Source organism: Bombus flavifrons, chromosome 4, assembly GCF_040668555.2.
Source record: "Bombus flavifrons isolate JBK064 chromosome 4, iyBomFlav1_principal, whole genome shotgun sequence".
Lineage (NCBI taxonomy): Eukaryota > Metazoa > Arthropoda > Insecta > Hymenoptera > Apidae > Bombus > Bombus flavifrons.
The window spans coordinates 17,399,395-17,418,504 of record NC_138445.1 but is presented as its reverse complement, the minus strand read 5'-3'; the positions used below and the strand labels follow the sequence as shown (position 1 = coordinate 17,418,504).

Sequence of the window (19,110 nt, the reverse complement as noted above, 5' to 3'; positions counted from 1 at the left end):
AGGACTTTTGCCCGAAATCCAAGTCTCAATTGTAAAAATATTATTATGAAACGCGTCAACATTCGCCTGTACCCTTGTATTTTTAACTCTTCTTAATACATTATATAAATTTGTCGATAATATCGCCGCAGCATATTTCTTTCTGCCGAAATAAATAAGTTTTATCTCGATCCATCCGCCACAGTCCATTTATTTTCCCTATTTTGCTTAAAAAGAAAATCCGGCAATCCCCTACAAATTCAACTTTGAACAACGACTGATAGACAGGACAAGGTTAAAATGGCGCCATAGTTCAGTCCTACTCTCTCCACTTCTCTGTACTCGCGAATACACGAAAGAAACAGCCTTATGAGAGAGCGTTTCGTTGCCGAAGAAAGGCAAACGCTTCTGGTAAAGGCAGAATTATTTACGAGCGGGAGGATCGTTTTCGATATCGAAACGATCTCGTTCGCTGCATGTGCGTCGTTTACATTACCGCCATCGATAGTCGATCGGCGCACGTTCGCCAAAGCTCCGAAAAGAAATCCCGCCCACTCCTTATACCTTTCGTGTAAATAAAACGTGTCGATCGTAACTGGTTCGCGAACCGGTTCGCTGGTTCATAATAGATTCGCGATTCGAGCGGTTGGAATAAGCTGTTATCCGAGCCTCTTCGCTTTGAAAACGATTTAAACGTCTGTCGAATATATCCAGCTGCGAATCATCGCGAAATTCATATCGGAAACGTTACGTAACGCGTTATCATCGAATAACCGATGACACCGTTCGATTCGACCGGATCGTATTAGATTTCATGCTAGGCCGTTTATCAATCGGCTTATTATCTGCCTGAAAACTGACTGGCTCGATGTCGCACGTTGATAAAAAAAAAAAAAAAAAAAAAAAAAAACAACGTGTCAACGACAGATCGTTCGGAAGATGATATCGCAGCTATTGATGTTCATTCGAATTGATATGCGTATATTTTTTTTTCTGGCATTTCTGTGCATTCTTAAATTAATCAGACATTCCATGGTATCTTAACGTTAGACGAAAACATTGTCTTAACTGGTATTTCGTTTTGTCAAATTTTCAAACTTTCGATGCGCGAAGTTCGCGAATCTTGGAATTCTCGAATTTTCCAATTTCTCGATTTTTAGTCTTCGGACTCGGTTCGAACCTTGTGGCGTTCGAATTTTCAGATTTTATCACTGTTTGGTCGCTAATTGTTTAACGACGGTAGAGTTTGAAGCGTTGATTGTTCGCGAGCCGAAGAATCATTTGTTATATCCTGTTTTGCGTTTTGCAAGCAAAAAATCCTTGACAAATTACATCTCGAATGGAAGGAGCAACGACGAGGGACCTCGACGAAAGTTCGTGTTAAAAATTCCGAATGAATACGATTAATACGATTAATAGGATATCGAGGAAAACGTTGACAACCTAACGACCCTGAAGAAATGGAGAAAAATGAGTCAACGATATATCGAAGTTTGTCAAAGCGTAGTAACGTGTGATTTATCGAGTCGTCTTATAGATTGGACGAACGAAATTACGTGAATTTAATTGCAGCTGGATCGCGCGCTATAATCGTTAATACGCCTCTAGTTTAGAGATATGATATTTACGAATTCATTGTGATAGGCATAGCACGATAATAAAATTAATTTCGATATTGCAGGATGCAATCGTTAATATAGCCGAGAGATACAGTAATACAGTTTAGAGATACGGCATTTACGAACGCGTTGCAATAGCTTTACCACGATAATAAAATTAATTTCGATATTTTAAGTGGAAAAGATTGGAGAAAAAAAATACGATAAATTCGGACGAGCTACAAAGCGAGTAGTATTTTTAAGATTTCCATAAAACAAGGTAATTAATCAAACGTTGACGTACGTTTTAACGTTTACGACACGTTCGTGTTCCATTTTCATCATTTTCAGAACTTCGAACACCGAGGGAAATGAGGATTTATAGACGCAGGAATTATTCGAACACCAAAAATTTCAAATCAAATTTATTACGAAAACCGTGCAGCGTAAAATTATACTTGGCGAATCGAGAGACAGGAATTACGAGAACAGAAACTCACGATCGCTATATATAAGACGAGATTTCATTTTTCAATGTATTTTCTAACCACCGAGTGTCGTAAAAGTCAGAAAATCGTCAGAGACAAAAGTGCAGAGAGAAATTTAAAGATGCAAAACTGCACTGGGTACATATGGCACATAAAAATATATAAAATATCCCAAGTAGAATATCGATTATAATTTTTCTAATTTCTATTTCCTTAATTGTGCACGGAAAACATTCAATTTGCCTAAAGATCTACCGTTTGATCATTACATTTCCCAAATGTGTCCCAAAGGAACGTAATTGTTAACAAATCGAAGGGCAGTGAAAATGGGAAAAAACGAATGTCGTGGCAGATATTTCGATACGTAAAGAAATAATCGAAAACGGTAGCCTACAAACGGTAATTGCAGTCGTTGATTATTCTACCATTTTTCAACGGAAGAAGATTCGACCGTAGCATCAGAAACAATTCCATTTTCGTTTCAAATCGAACAGACTGCGTTTGCGAATAGCCACGTACGTTTAATTATCGTGTTGTTATCGGTCAGTGGAGAACGAAGAGACGGCGTATAGTGTACGATTTTCCATTTGTAACGAGAGAAAAAGCCCCGATACCGATCCGTTACCACCGCGGTTTATCGAGTAGAACAATCCCCAACTGATCAGACCGTCTCTCTCGAACCGACACGTGCAATAGGCTAGGAATGGCGAGCACTGGGTCGCGGTGTCGCAGCACACCGTATGATGGAAAAGGTTGGCAAGTAGCGAGCTGAATGTCGAGACAGCCCAGCATTTTGCTAGCGCAACAGCGACGAGGTCAAGGTTAAAGATGTCTCGAAGACCCAACGACGTGACGCGGCTGGTTTAAGGTCGACTCTCGATTTTAAACCTGAAATCTTGCATTCCCTGACTCTATATAGACAGGTCGACGTAATTTCTTCGTATAACTAGGATTTTTCGCACTTATTGTACTCTATAAGATATTTAATGTAATCGAGAGAAACGTTAAAGCGACACTCTGAATCCTGATATTTCCAATGGACTAAATGTTGTGCGTCTGATTCTCGTCGCGAAAAATAAACAGCTACGAGCGATGCGTTTCATGAAACATTCTTACGAGCGTTTTCCTCGAAACTGTTGGTAAAATCGCCGAAGAAGCAAGAACGAAGCAGTGGAAGCCTACATGTGTTCTCTCCTTTAAATCCAAAGGTCGGGTTTCGATCGTACCTCGTGACGTCGACATACGGTATACTCGGTCAATCTAACTTACCTATGTAACGTACAGCGACACTCGATATCCATTGGAAATTTAAGCGAACAATCGTCTAAAATTTATTGTTAATTTTCGTTTGAAACGATCGGTCGAGGGACAACCGATTAGACCACAACAAAGTTAAGCGAGCTTGTCTTCTATTTCTGACATTTGCGAACGAAGCTACGAACGACGCGTGACCATCGGAAGATAAATAAAACAGTTACTTGAAATAGTTGATAGTCGAGTAAAATTAATCAAACGATCGACCAAAATATAACTCATCTTCCAACTCGGTCTCTAACTACACTCGCAGGATACAGTCTCCGAAAATTAAACGAAACGATCACTCGAGATGCGAATATTTGTGCATGAACGAGACATTGAAATGCAAAAAAATAGACAAAAGTATATAAAATATCCAAAATACGACTGCCCTCACAACGTCTATGAAATATAGCAAATCTCTCTCTTTCGTGTTATAGTCTTATTCGTAAAAATACATATGCAGCTCGTTAATCACAATTTCCTCGTTATCGCGCGAGATCGTCAATCAAGAAACAATCGGTGGAAATCAAACAAAACACAATATCCCGCTACGCGTCTCCGATTCCCGCCATTTGCAAACAAAGCTGCACCCGCGGTCCGCAATTCAATATCCCATTCCGTCTATCCTTTATCCAGTCTGATTATCGATCATTCCAGCCGCATAGAATTCCAGTAATCCCTTTCAAACGCAATATTCGCAATGTGATGTCCAGGCCTCGAGAGAGAGAGAGAGAGAGAGAGAGAGAGAGAGAGAGGGGGAGAGAGAGAGAAGGAGAGCGAAAGAGAAAGAGGGAGACGCCCGCGTTCAACAACAAACCTCGTCGAAGCTTTGGCTGCACGCATCGCACACCCAGTCGTCGTCATCGTCGTCGTCGTCGTCGTCGTCGTCGCCGCCGCGTGATACTATATCGGGGCGTCGCGACGCCTGCGCGGGTTCTCGCAACGATCAGCTGGCTGGAACCTGACCGACGAGGGGCAAGGAGACCTAACTAGAAGGAGACAGAACGATCGGATACCAGCGAGTCGAAGCGGGACAGCGCTATATAGGAGGAAGACAGGAGATACCAAATGGGCGAAAGTTAGAGAAAGAAGGATGGGAATGCGTGGAGTCTAGTGTCAGTAGCGACGTCGAGGGTGGCCTCGTCGGCAGCTACGCACGTTTTTGGCAACGTTCGTCGATGCCCTTAGCTCTGATCGTGGCAATGGTGTTGATCGTGTGCACGACGTCGACGTAGCTGGCGAGAGCCGGCGCGCGACTCGACGACTCCTGTTCGCGCAGTGCTGCCGTGACGGTCGATCGAAGCGCACCGCTGAAACCTGGGAATGCCACGCAACCTTCCATTTTAACGACTCCACGATGCATCTGCCCGGCTGCCACGTCGTCGTCCCGTGCCCTCCGTTCGAGTCTCCGGATGGTTATCTGAGTTACAGGAGGCTCGTGTATCGACGAGTACCAGCGTGGACCCTCCTACGCTAGCTGCCGCCCAGAAACTCGTCCGAACCAGCGGTATATCCACCCTGTGGTTTCCTCGCTCGTTCGCGAACAGTACCGTATCTACCTTTTGGAAATTGTTCTCGTTGAATTAGAATATTTCGAGTCTCGTTGACGAATGACGACAGGAAGGTAGAAGGAACGTTCTACCATCGCAAGAGGGACAGAGTCGACCAAAGAAGCCTGTTTCCAGTGAAGTATTTTTCTGATTATATTGTTAGTAAAGTGATCAGGCGAATCTGTGCGCTCGATCGATCGTAATCGCAAGGCCGTTGCTTGTGCAAGGAACATAAACACAATGGTTAAGTAGTGGAGGCTCGATAAGGGCTGCTCGAGTGCCTGATCACCCCCTGGTCTGGTTCTGTTGCAGCTGCGTACCGAGAACACTCTCTCTTCTTCGTCGATAACCAGCCAATAAACGGCGGGGAGAGCACGCTCGCGAGGCAGAAGCAGCGTCGGACCCGCGGTAAGTACCAAAACAAATATGCCGCCGCGGACCTCCGCTCCTTTTTTCCGCTGGAACGAAAATGGATCTCGATTTTGCCCGACGTCTAGGTCGCTCTACTGCGTCTCTCTCTCTCTCTGTCTCTCTGTTCTTCGCTGTACTCCAAAGGGTTCGTTGACACTGTGGCTAGGAAATCGGCTTTGGAACTCGTTGGCCGCCGAAAAAGGTCACCGACGATACAAATATAGAAACGTGGTGGAACGAGGCCGACAGTGGAGCAATATCGAAGAGGAGAAGGGAAGCGCGGCTGTTTAAGGATCCCTGCCGTGTCTCGTTTGTGAATCGATAGGAATTTTTCTCCTCTGTTAAGCAGAATCTCTAACGAATCGTCCTGATATACGGAAGAATCTTGAGAATCTCATGTGTGTTTAGGAAAACAGTTGGAAGAAGTTGTTGTTGCTATCGCGAACCGTGTGTACAACGAGTGATAGAAAACAGAATCTGAGAGTAAATGCCTGCCATAGAAGCAATAAGCGAGCCTGGCTCGTTTAATCTGCAACTTCAATAAATAGGACTACCGTAGAAATCAGACGTACTGCTGAGGGTGTGAAACGATCGTCTTCCACGTGTGATACAATACCATACAATCTCCTTGAACGATTCTTAAACGATCATCGTTCAGGAAACGGAATAATAGAATAACTGCGGAATAAATCTGCGCCGTTCAGTACACAAACGAATAAGTAAATAAACAAATGAAATCTTGGACGTCGAATAAATTAAAGTAATTCGTAAAGACTCGGAAGATTATACCGTGAGAGTAAAACTCGTGGTAGAAAACGACACGAGAAGGGTGCAGTGAGGTAGATACACGAGGGTGCACTCCCTTCGAACAGCGGGAGCCATTGAAACTAAGGTTTCTCCAGGTCGGAGGTCTCTGATGGTACAGAGGGTGACTCAGCACCGGTGGACGAGCGCGAAAAATCAGCGCGGTCCCCGTACCCAAGATCGACATCATAGTCGTCGAGTAACATCGTCATGGCTCCACGTATCGTCGTCTCGACGATGATCGCCTTTGCGTTGATCCTTGCTTGTTGGTCTGCTCAAGGTCACGCGGGTTTAGCGAGGTTCTACGAGTCCGTGCCCGATCTACAACCGGACAGACGAATTCCTAACAACGACTACGCGATTCATGGACCGATCGTCGACGATCATGAGTTCCCTCGAGATCTCAGGGAGCCTTATCCAGGCAAGAGTTTCGGTCCCATGGGTCCGATCGATGGTTCGTTGCCCGATGACGTGTCTTTTCGAAGTTTGGCCTCCGGACAAGACGAAGCAGCCAATTCCATGGAACATTTGTCGTCGAATCAGGCGATAGAAGGGCACGAAGATGAATCTAAGCCTAGCAAACCGGAGTATAAGATCATGTCTGTGGAGTTTCATCGAGTCGAGACACCGTTTATCATTGGAATCTGGATCTTCTTCGCGAGTCTCGCGAAAATAGGTACGGAATGCGTGGAGCTTGAACTTGGTTCAGGCATTGATTGTTTGTTAGTTTCGTTGGTAGCCGCTGTGCGGTCGACTCTTGTCGCTGCCGCGTGGTAATTTCGGTAAACCGATGGCTTTTCACCCTCGTTCGGCGAATTCGATGTAGGAATTTTGAGACGTAATGGAGGAGTTGAGACGTTTAATTATTTGCAGCGATTCGTGATAACGCTTTGGTTTAGTTATCGTAGCGGAGTTTGACGAATGTATTATGCGTGTTATGCAAGCTTTCAAACTTTCATTTGTGCTCTCACGAAGCACGATTATATTGACAAAGTTTGGCAATCGATCTGAACTTATACGCATATATAGTTATTCGCACTCGTATTTGGATTTCACAGTATCTTCGAATTTATAGTTTTGTACACGAAATAAAAAGACGAATGTTTAGCTGTAAAATTTCTTTCGATATCGATAATAATTTGATTAAATGTACAATTAAATAGATTAATATCGTATTATACATATGGATTTGAAATAAAAAGGAGAAACATTAATCGTAGTTGCGTGTAGAACGATCGTATGGAACGTAGAAGCTAGATAACGTTAAACGCAAACACAAACTTGGTAAAAAATTAGTATACAGTATGGAGATATTGCCTTACAAATTTTCGATAAATATGTCATAGCTTTTAGTTTTCCAATTTGTTTCAGTACTATCATAATAATCGTGTCGTTACAATATTAATGAAACTTTGATATGCTTTGCATGATGAACGTAGTATTATACGTAAGAGGTTCTTGTGATAAGTATTCAAATACTTCCGTGAATCACTCTAAGTGCCGAAAGTGGAGATTTTCAGTATGAATGAGATATACTGGTTTAAAGTCGATGCTCTATTTTAATAGTTCTAAAACCTAATGAACTCTTCAATGAATTATTCTAGCACTTGCGATGTTTAACGTTGTATTCGGTATAGCGTTTAACCCCTTAATCTACGATTTACGTTACGAGAATTTTGGGCCGAAAACGTAAAAAAGCTATTATACAGGGTGGTTGGTAACTGGTGGTACAAGCGGAAAGGGGGCGATTCTACGCGAAAAAAGAAGTCGAAAATATAGAATAAAAGTTTTTCGTTCGAGGCTTTGTTTTCGAGAAAATCGACTTTGAATTTTCGCTCGGTACGCGTGCACTTTATCGCGTCTCGTTATAACGGATCTCACTGTGGATCGTTGTCTCGATTGACGTTATTTTTTTAAATTTTTAGATTTTTAAATTTTTGAATTTTTGAATTTTTAAATTCTTGAATTTTTAAATTTTTAAATTTTTAAATTTTTATTCTATATTTTCGACTTCTCTTTTCGCGCAGACTTCTCTTTCTCTTTTCACCCTGTATATTATATTTGGCCAGATCGTCGTACTACGGACTATGCCCGTAGTTGTAGGTTAAGGGGTTAAATTCTACAAAAAAGATTCGCCTTATATTCCATTGGCATCTACATCGTTTATCGTTCGAATTCCACAATTAACATTTTATTGTTGTTCGTTTAAGAAATCGTCGTTCTTGCTTTTTACGATAATATTGGGATTTGTTGTTAAATTCACATTGTGTTTGGTTGGTTGGGAAGATAAGAGATAATATTTTACGGAATGATTACTTGGAAATTTCGAACAGAATTATCGGAAATATTGAAAATTATCGAGGTAGAAACATTCGACCGATTCTTAATCCGATTTATTTGATTATATGCTTCTCTGTGTGTCGATTTTTGTATTTATTAAACGCTTCCAATCGCATTTTGCTTTCAATCGCTTGGAAAATTCAAACTCGAGAAAATAATCTTCATAATACGTTTTGCGTTCTCAGTTTACATTTTTCCTAGAAAATCGTTTCAATATTTCTTCTTTCTTGTCTGAGAAATAATTCAAGCAACGTAATTATTAGGATTCATGGTAAATATTCGAAGAAATTTCTTTATTATGTATTAAATATCCAAAAACGTTCCGTTATAATATTTAGCATTATCTACTATTAATTTACTTACTCTAATAATTTAAACATTATTTAATATTAATTTCATTGCTCGAATAATTTAGTATTATTTATTATTAATCGTATTGTTTTAATAATTTGATAATTATTACTTTTATTATTATCAAATAATCTTGCATTATCGTGGTATTATTTCGGTGAAATAAATCTCTGTTTAATTTCTAGAATTATATTTACAAAAAGTCGGAATTGCATAAACATCTGCAGTCTACTAATTAATAGTCCCAATTATTCGAATTATAATTGTAACCATTATGAAACTAGTCGATTGTCTCGTAGTTTATTTCCACCTAGTAAACATTAATCTCTGAATATTACCTACTCTGTTATATAAATGATTATTGAATATTAGACTGGCATTAAACTCTATAAATAAGGCTGCATTGTGTCGCATTCTATCGTGTTCGAGTTAATGTAAAACGTTTCCATTTCGAAGAGGGACGATATAATATAACCATGTCGATAACACAGTGGTCAGACAACTCAATGTAACAACTACGAACCAAAGGTTCGAATAACGAGGGTTCTACTTGTTTCTCGGTAATATCGATCCCGTTTGCAACATGCTCGTGAACTACTGTACTGTCCGTATACAATCAGGCTTTTTATAGATTCAACACATCTTACAAAAATAACAGCCAATATCGCGTCTCCCTCCCTTTTGTTCGACGACGCTATTTGCAAAATATCGTTACGTGTCTATCTCTTATAGGAGAGCAATTTAAAGATTCAATGCTATGTCAAACAGATCACATTATTGCGAAAGAAACATTTGGGTCATATCCGAATTGATAATTCTAGTAGAATTCGATCGTTAAACGATATTCAGAAAATTCTCGTTATCTCGCAATGACCTGGTCGATACCAAAACCGAAGACAAGAGGACTAGTTCCGTGATAAGCTGCAACAGGCGGTTTAAAAACCGGTCCAAGTACAGCGTTCGTCGAACGAGCGTTAATAATAAAACGTTCGCGTGTTACCACCACGATCTACCAACGAAACGATTTTTCGCCATTCTACGCTTTCGCCACATTCCCCGTTCTATTAATACACCTACGTGCAATATTATTCATAACTGTTCGAACACGAAAAACACACGTCTTCCGCGTTATGAAAATTATAATCTAAAAGATTTTTATCACTGTTAACGTAAATAATTCTTTATTGGAACAACGAGTACTATTTTCATGTGTCTTATTATATGCCGTGAATTCAAATTATTCCAACAACGTCCACCGACTATCGATATCGTTCACAGCTACTTTTGATAAAATAGCGTTCGTTGTTTATTATTCTAGAAAATTCATTGTACCTTCTGAAGCCCTGAAAAATGCATCACGTTCGAGAATAAAGTTACAGCTTGTTGATTAATCACGAAACTAAAGGGATGATACTTTTGAAAGTTAAAATACGCGATGAAGTTCGAGTCGCCGATATCTTGACCTACACCACTGTGATTTTCGCGTCGTTCAGTTATCACGGGTGATAATGTACGTAAAAGCGAGGCCGTGTTAAATTATTATCGCGTACGTGCAGGCTTCCACATGACGTCAAAGCTGAGCAAGATCTTTCCGGAGTCCTGTTTGCTGATCGTTGTCGGCGTCGTCGTTGGTGTCTTACTGTTCCAGGCGAGCAGCGTCCACGTGTCACCCTTGACTCCCGACACGTTCTTCCTCTACATGTTACCGCCCATCATCCTCGATGCTGGCTATTTCATGCCGAACCGACTATTCTTCGACCATCTGGGAACGATACTCCTGTTCGCCGTCATTGGGACTATATTTAACACCTTGTCGATAGGTTAGTAAAAATTCAAAACTATTACGAAGTAGCGGAAAGTAACGTCGTAAAATTTCATTTCAACGTTGTTTGCTGACCGATTCGTTCGATTTTCCGCTATTAACGTATCAAACGTTTAACAATCGCCGTGTTTCGTCTAATTCATTGCACTGCTTGCTCTTAGCCTGCCATAGGAATCATTTCGTTTAGAATATTTTCGATATCGTAATATCTTTTAGTTGTACGTCAAACTTTCGTTTCATTTTAGTCAATTTATATTAGAAAATTCTGTTTTTGTCAAATTATGGCTATGGAAAGAACGAGAATTCCAGCAATTTTCTTAATATCTTTATTCTTCTATATAAATACTATTATAAATTATTTCGTTAAATAATAAAATTGATAAATATCGATAAATGTTGGATCATGAATTTTATGATACTTGGAGGAAATGAAATATTTCCTTTCCTCCGTGTTATCCTTTGTAAACCATGACAAAATTTCTTTTATGTCTCTAATTTATAAGACAAGCTTCCAGAAGGGATCTATCGTTCTAGTACGTTTTTTTTTTATTTTATTATTCTAATATTATATTTCCATCGTCCCAATACAAATCACAGTGAATCGACTAAAATTTAAGATCCACTCTTCGAGATTACGCAAACAAAATACGCTCTTCTCTATATATTTTTTTAGGTTTTCTCTCTTGCTAATGTAGCTTTTCAGTTACATCGATCTACGACCTCCACGATATTTTTTTATTTTCGTTTCGCCTTTTCTATGTGGATACGGTTTCTGATGACTTAAAGAGATGTGGACGTTTTTCAATGTGAACTGAGATAGATGGCGCTTTTTAAAAACAGTAGAGAAGCGTTTCTTCTTCTTCTTCTTTCTTTTTTTTTTTTTTTTTTCTTAAGAATTCACGTTGAGGACGTAAATATTTATCTCCTCCTGTGTTACGTTGTTTTTACGCTAGTTACGCCTTTTCGTTGAACACGTTAGTAGCCTCTACGTTTCTACCTCTGTTTATTTTTTACCAATCACGTGTTGAGTGCACGAGAGTAATTGTGCAGCAGGTGTTCAAACTACTTGTGAGATTATCGATGCTGGTCCAGAAATACTTCTTTCTCAAACATAGGCAGCGTTCGATGCGATAGAATCGCGCAAGGGCACTTTACGGAGTTAATTAGACCTCGTAATGGAATAAAAGATTCGTTGTTGATTAAACGATAAACTCGAGCGATATTCACTGACGGCAACGTATAAGTACTTTTACGTCGCTTGAACCGATTTGAACGCGTTTTCAATGGTCTTAATATAACTATGAGGTACAGGAATCGTCCAATTAATATTATTCTTTACTTTATACCGCGCGTATATGTAAATTTTTCTTAAGATATTCCGTACTACAAAAATAGCTGAACGCGTTTAAAAGTTAGTGCAATTCGTCTTTTGATGGATCTCAAAGAGATCGCTTTAAATCTCACTCTGTTTATTTCGGAAATGAAACGTAGTTTTTCATATTACTCTAGGGATTTTGTTTTTCCAACTATTTCTAGATAGAGCGGAAAGCATTTGGAAGAAAAATACGATACAACTTTTAATACGAATCTAGAAATTTTAGTTGTCAATTAATTCTATATACGACGGCGAATGAAAATGTAAATACATTTTTTAATTAATCTGAAAATATCTTTTTAATAATTCCTAGTAAAGCCTATTAAAACACGTGGAAAATATATGAAATAAAAGCTCTTTCGTTCGCAGTTTAGTTTTTCACGGAATTAATTTCGAAAATTTCCACGTATACGCTCAACCGTGCACCCGCTTCACTCGACGTTTATAAATATCGTAATAATCAAAATCGGCGTTCCACCTTGTCTCTAACGACTAGAGAAAATTTTAAGGGAAACGTTCTTTTCTTATGAAAAAAGAACATCGAAGCCCATCCTACAGCGTACTTTAAAATCTATTAATATCCAAAACTCGCACTAACATTCACAGTCGCCAGTTACAAACATTCGTAGCATGTATTCTTTTTAAATATTAACTCAACATTTCGTATTTTCATGCCAGCTGTCCGTTTCGCGCGTTCACCCTTTCGCAAAGTTCAACCACGCGCTTCGCAACCACCCATACAAACATAGAAACTCGTGCACGCGAACGCCTAGGTGTATCGAGTGTGGAAACGCGCGGATGTCGAACGCGCCCACGCGAATTCTGTTTACGACGCAACGTGTTCGCGAACGTGCGACGTTTCTTCGTTACGAAACGTCCGCAACTCGCTCGATGTCCACGATAATTAAAGACTCCGCGAGAACGCGACATTCGTGGAACCGGTGATCCGCGTTTGTTATTAATATCGATGAATAAACGCCGCTAACGCGAGGACCATCCTTGCCAAAAATTTTCGTACCAACGATTTTTACCTTGGCTCACAGATCGATCTTTTTTTGTATCGAGTTAGCGATCGGTCTGTTTACGCGTTTGGGTTCGAAACGTGTCGCTTAGAACTTGGAATTTGCACAGGACCAAATATAACGCAGTACGGAAACGCACAGGACAGAAACAGTTATGACATTGGTGTATTGAAAATAGCGGGATATATAAAAAGCTGGAAATGTTATTTCACACACGAAGTATTAAAAAATACTGGATAAAGGTTTACATGAAAATTTAATAAAGTGATGGAGATTCTGGTTTTATATTTTATTATGAAGCGAAACAACTTTGTTACCGGGTTGCTATGATGCTGATTGAGTGAATTTATCTGTGGACATATACGTAGTTTCGATGTAACATTTTTATATTTTACCATTTGTACATCGATATATGTGTTTCAATTTTACAAAGTTGCGTTTTCTATATTTGAAGTTTAAACCCAGCAGTATTACGCGATATATAATCATTAGCGAACGACGATCAACTGGATGCAAAGGAGATAGGGGCAGACGATTAAATATAACGAATGGTTACGACATTTTAACTTTCGATTAAATTTGTAATTAAATTAATAAAAAGGAATGTGGAACATTTCCCCCTAAACACCTACGTTCATTGCGAACACGAAGAAATGAAGTTTACATTCACCATTGATTCCGATTGAATTTCATTAAAAACTAATTACATTTGTAGAATACTTCATAATACGAAACAGTTGAACGAGCTTCAAAATGAATCGTTTTACCAATTATTGAATATCCAGAAACTCGAGTTTTGACCTTTTAATAAACTACTGCTGAAAATTTCAATCGCTTGCATTTCAATGGCGTTTAAACTGCCATCTTAATTATGGTTGGATTAAACTAAAATTTCATTAAAATGGTTGATTTTTAATATTCCTATTTTTTTTTTTTTTTTGTAAATTGTTTATAGGAGCTTCGTTGTGGGTGTTAGGTAAGAGCGGCCTGTTCGGCTTCGAAACTCCGCTGTTGCAAATGTTCCTGTTCTCCGCGTTGATCAGCGCCGTCGATCCTGTCGCCGTGCTAGCGGTCTTCGAGGAAATTCACGTGAACGAAATCTTGTACATCGTCGTATTCGGGGAGAGCTTGTTGAACGACGCTGTCACCGTCGTAAGTACCGTTTATGTTCATCTTAGAGGACTTAACTACCTTTAATGTTGCGCTAGTTCCGAGGATCTTTACGCATACCTCGTTCATCGCAATTACGCTGCCCTTGTATATGCGTTTCTGACGAGTACAATGCGGATACCCGTGCATTTTTGAGAAACTTAGGGGTGAAAAATTGTACACAGTGACATATAAAAATATATATAAAATATCTAAATATTATATGTAACGATATACAGGGTGGTTGGTAACTGGTGGTACAAGCGGATAGGGGGTGATTCTATGCGAAAAAAGAAGTCGAAAATATAGAATAAAAGTTTTTCGTTCGAGGCTTTGTTCTCGAGAAAATCGACTTTGAATTTTCGTTCGGTACGCGTGCACTTTATCGCGTCTTGTTATAACGGATCTCACTATAGATTATTGTCTCAATTGACGTTATTTTTTTAATTTTTAAAATTTTAAAATTTTTAAATTTTTAAATTTTTGAATTTTTAAATTTTTATTCTATATTTTCGACTTCTTTTTTCGCGTAGAATCACTCCCTTTCCGCTTGTACCGCCAGTTACCAATCACCCTGTATAAAATATACAAGGCAGTGATATTTAACAGAAGAAACGAATTCCTATCCAAGATGAATTTTTCTAATTATGTTCATGACCAATGTTATATAAACATTATTTTCTAGTTATAATACGAAACTGCATAAACATTTGTAGACCAACAACCAGTATAAACATACAAAGTTTACAAAGATAAGAATAAACGTATAAAATATCACAAGTGAAACACACTTTAACCCTTTGCAGTTGGAATTTTATTTCAATTTCGTTATCAGCAGCTCCCAACGCCTTTAAGTGTTTTATTTGAAATTTACTTTAACCAAAAGATAAGACAATTTAAATAAATAGAGGAAGAAAGAAATTCACTTAGACACCAGTTTTGTTCACACTATCGTTGTATTTTCTAATTTTTAAGTGTATGATATATCTCGAAACAATTTCTAGCACGCAATCCTGCTTTTCTTTCGCACGTTTCACAAAAAAGGCTGAGACTGAAAGAACGTCGAGTGGAACTCGACAAAGGAGTTGCTGAGATAAAAACTGATGTCGAGTCACACTCGACATAGCAGTGCAAAGGGTTAAGATACTCGTACATAACATATTACATATATATTATTTAATCCCAGACTATAGTTTATCAACTTTCGTCAATCGATCGTTCGTTGATCAGAGTAACATCCTATTACCGTACCTATTTCCATACTGATGACTTTCGCAACGATAACTGAAAGAATAATATAATGAATTGTATTTTGTTTTCTATGTATTCAAACTGAAAATAATTTTGTATCAAGGCTACTTATACCAACACCAGTTAAAATGGCAAAGTGTAAAAGGATCCTGCAATCTGTTCATCGAACTCCGATTAACCAGTTTCCTCGTTTTCTACAACTTCCCGCGCGTTTTAAAAATTTCTAGTGCGTATCATTCGATATGATGATATCAGTTATCAGGAAAATTCTAGATGCTAGAAGTACCACAGCAATCAAAATGACTGGCTCTACGATTTTATAAATGTGTCAACCCTCGTTTAGGGATCCCAGATGGATTAAAAATACCAAAAATCTGCTACGTAACATGGAATTGCTTCTGTGAGAAAGTAACAAATCAATAAATATAAAAATATTCTATTATTACGTATTTTTTAGAAACCAATCATTTTCACTGGTTTTGGTAGAAATAGCTTCGTGCTGACTATCGGTGGTTCTAGTGTTAAAATACAAAATTACACATGGTACACGCTAATAAGATTGCACACACCATTAAACGCTAATAAAATCTCCCAAGAAATAGTCGAAGAAACGCGATGTAACGACATTTCTTCGCAGAAAGTCGGTAAATAAAAGTTCGAACGTAATTTTAGCCCAGATCAGAAAGTCCCTGACTTATAACCTTATGTTGGAACGGTACTTACATCGTTTAAAGATTACTCGACCTCACGTGTCCTCCATTTCATAGACTCGGCTTCATATACCCGAAGAATTCTTATCTACTCGATGGCATCTCGTGCATCGGACGCTTAATCGGACGAACAGCTGAATAAGTTGTGGTTGTTTAATGATACGCAGGTACTGTACCACATGTTCGAGGCGTACAACGAGATAGGACCAACGGAAATACTCTACACGGACGTACTGTCAGGATTTGCTTCGTTCTTCGTGGTGGCGATCGGCGGCACGATAATAGGAGTGATATGGGGTATCGCAACTGGATTCGTTACGAGGTTCACTCATCAGGTTCGCGTGATCGAGCCCATCTTCATATTCGTCATGGCTTACCTGGCCTACCTAAACGCTGAGATTTTTCACATGTCCAGCATTCTGGCGTAAGTTAACCGATCTACTTCTGCAAGCTCTTTGGCCAGTCGTCGGAATGCAAACAGGCAGAATATTTAAAGGCAACACGTAAATTCGTTATACGTATGTTATCGTCGTCGTTCGACGATATCGATCGAAGATTTAGCAAAATTGAAAACGAATTGTCATTTGTCTTTAATATCTACCGAACAAGCTTCTTAGTTGTTTCTGTGTACACTCGAACGTTTATCTTTTTCTATTAAGAAAACTATGGATCATTATTATTGTCTAGGTTGCTGTACTTTTTATGCAAATGAAATTATTATCAGAATCGTAACAAATGAGCATCAAATTTTTGAAAGGTCAGTTTACTATGAAAACAGAAGAACATATGCAAATTTCTCCACTGTGTTTCCCTTGTTTACATCGATAAAACCAAATAGGCCGCACGTGGCCACCGCGACCTAGAAATTTGCAGCACGAGCATAGCTCATTCCTCGACACGCTCTCGGCCTGCGGTAAATTCCAAAAAGGACCTTCCAGTTCTCACGCGAATCGTTACCTCTACAAGGTGTCTCGTTACAAACTGCTAATACGATTCGACACGGAATGATTCTACGTAGAAAGTTAAATCGAAAGTATGAAATGAAATTTTTGAAAATCTGTCCAATACGCGCGTATAGGGTTTAACACGATCAAACTGTGTTTTCTTGAAAACAACAATTTAAACGAACGAATTTTATGTTTCGTACGTTTTGCTTGTTTTATTTTACACGCGTAGAATAAAGTAATCTCCTGTCGATTATCCTTCTTCCTCCCAGCTGAAAGCCAACCAAGGTCGCGTATACGTTTCCGACAAAATTTCCAAACGCAATTTTCCCAAAAGCTGTGCCCCGTATGAGAAAATGTTGTTGCATAGTCTCGGCTTATTTTTCACGTAGGATCACGCTATACGTGGTTTTATGCGTTGTCAATTACAAAACACCCTGTATGTCGAGCGGAGCGTGCACATTTTGCGTCATGTACAAACGTAACGATTTCGACACGCCTTCCAGCAACCTCGCAGAAACTGTTCGTTAAACGACGAAGTGAAAATAGCACATTTTTCCCATCGTTGTATCATGCAAAATGCGAAACGTGTCGCGAAAGAAAGAAAAAAGATCGAACGAAAGCACAGCGCGTTCTCGTGATCGTCGATTTGTTCGATAATTCTCTCAAGGCTAGTCTTTATGTTAAAAAACGAAAGGGTAAGAAATGATCGTCGTAAATAGTGAAAAGCTTTACGACAACGACGCGATTCTAGTTAAGTCTATTATTTACACGTTTCTCTAGCGAAATCGATGATCGATCGCGATATAAAGAATGCTCGCTGTGTGATAACTGTTCAAATATGCTTAACCCGTAATCGCTCGGTTCTTGTTCTGCTTACCGTGATTTTTCTTCATACGATTAAACAGAGCCTCCTTTTGTGTTTGATTGACAAACAGACGGCTTTTGAATATACGACCGATGGTCGTGACACGATTACAAACCGACGGTTTGTTTATTTAAAAATGTTTAAAACGTGCGAATATTTGGACAGCGAAGCGAAATCGATGAGAATCGTTCGATAAAGAGAAGAGAACTTTAACTGCTTTTACGACTTTGTGTTCTTTTCTTCTTTCTTTCAATTTTGCTCCGGGGAAAATATGATCAAGAATTCTTGACTAGAATTCTAATAATGCTACTAGTCCTTCAGACCGTTTTAGATCAATCGAGAATTGATCGGATGTAATCAATGTCGATTGTACGTATATTTATGATACCGCGGAAAGAACGAAACCTTCGCCTTCTAAATTACTTTCGACGTTTCGTTCCAACTAATTTATATTCGATAACCTATTATTATTCATGATTGGATTATATCATTGTATTTTTGTAACCAATAACCCATCGACCTTAATGTATTTCGATTGAACTCGATACGAAACAACGTATTCTGTACTCCAAAAAAAAAAAGAGAGAAATGGAGCAAACCAAACAACTCTCTATGGTGTTAATTCTACAGGGTGGTTGGTAACCGGCGGTACAAGCGGAAAGGGGGTGATTCTACGCGAAAAAAGAAGTCGAAAATATAGAATAACAATTTTTCGTTCGAGGCTTTGTTCTCGAGAAAATCGACTTTGAATTTAGGCTCGGTACGCGTGCACTTTATCGCGTCTCGTTATAACGGATCTCACTGTAGATCGTTGTCTCGATGGATATTATCGCAGTTTAAGTTTGTTTTTACCGTAACGGAAAATTGGGAATACACGATAAAATAATATGAAGTAATCATAAAGTTTATTATTACAAAAATTGCTGAAAATGTTGCCCATTCTGCCGAACCGCGCCGATAGATCATAAACGTAAGATGATAACTGTAATAGAAGACTCGAAACCTGCAAATTCGAAAATCAAGCTCCTAAATTCTCTCAGCCTAATTTAGCGAACGAATCGCAGATCCAGTCTGCGAGCCATCTAAATGTACGTAGACAGACGTAGGCACGAATTTGCAGGGGTTGTGGAGCGGTCACGTCCCTGTCGT

The 19,110-nt window shown here is 39.1% G+C and overlaps 1 protein-coding gene across 7 annotated transcripts in view; it reads left to right on the top strand.

The window, feature by feature from the left end:
- Window positions 1-1,096: 1,096 nt before the first annotated feature.
- Window positions 1,097-19,110, top strand: part of Nhe2 (Na[+]/H[+] hydrogen exchanger 2) — a 44,013-nt gene continuing 25,999 nt past the window's right edge. For 2 of the 7 annotated variants that reach the window (XM_069111763.1, XM_069111765.1), the window contains exons 1-5: window positions 1,097-5,322; window positions 5,412-6,805; window positions 10,377-10,640; window positions 13,995-14,191; window positions 16,317-16,573. In XM_069111763.1, coding sequence (XP_068967864.1) covers window positions 6,340-6,805; window positions 10,377-10,640; window positions 13,995-14,191; window positions 16,317-16,573 — 1,184 coding nt within the window. In that variant the 5' untranslated portion in view covers window positions 1,097-5,322; window positions 5,412-6,339. Of the gene's footprint in view, window positions 6,806-10,376; window positions 10,641-13,994; window positions 14,192-16,316; window positions 16,574-19,110 lie in introns of all 7 variants that reach the window. The other 5 variants (XM_069111762.1, XM_069111758.1, XM_069111761.1 and 2 more) reach the window with 4 other exon arrangements.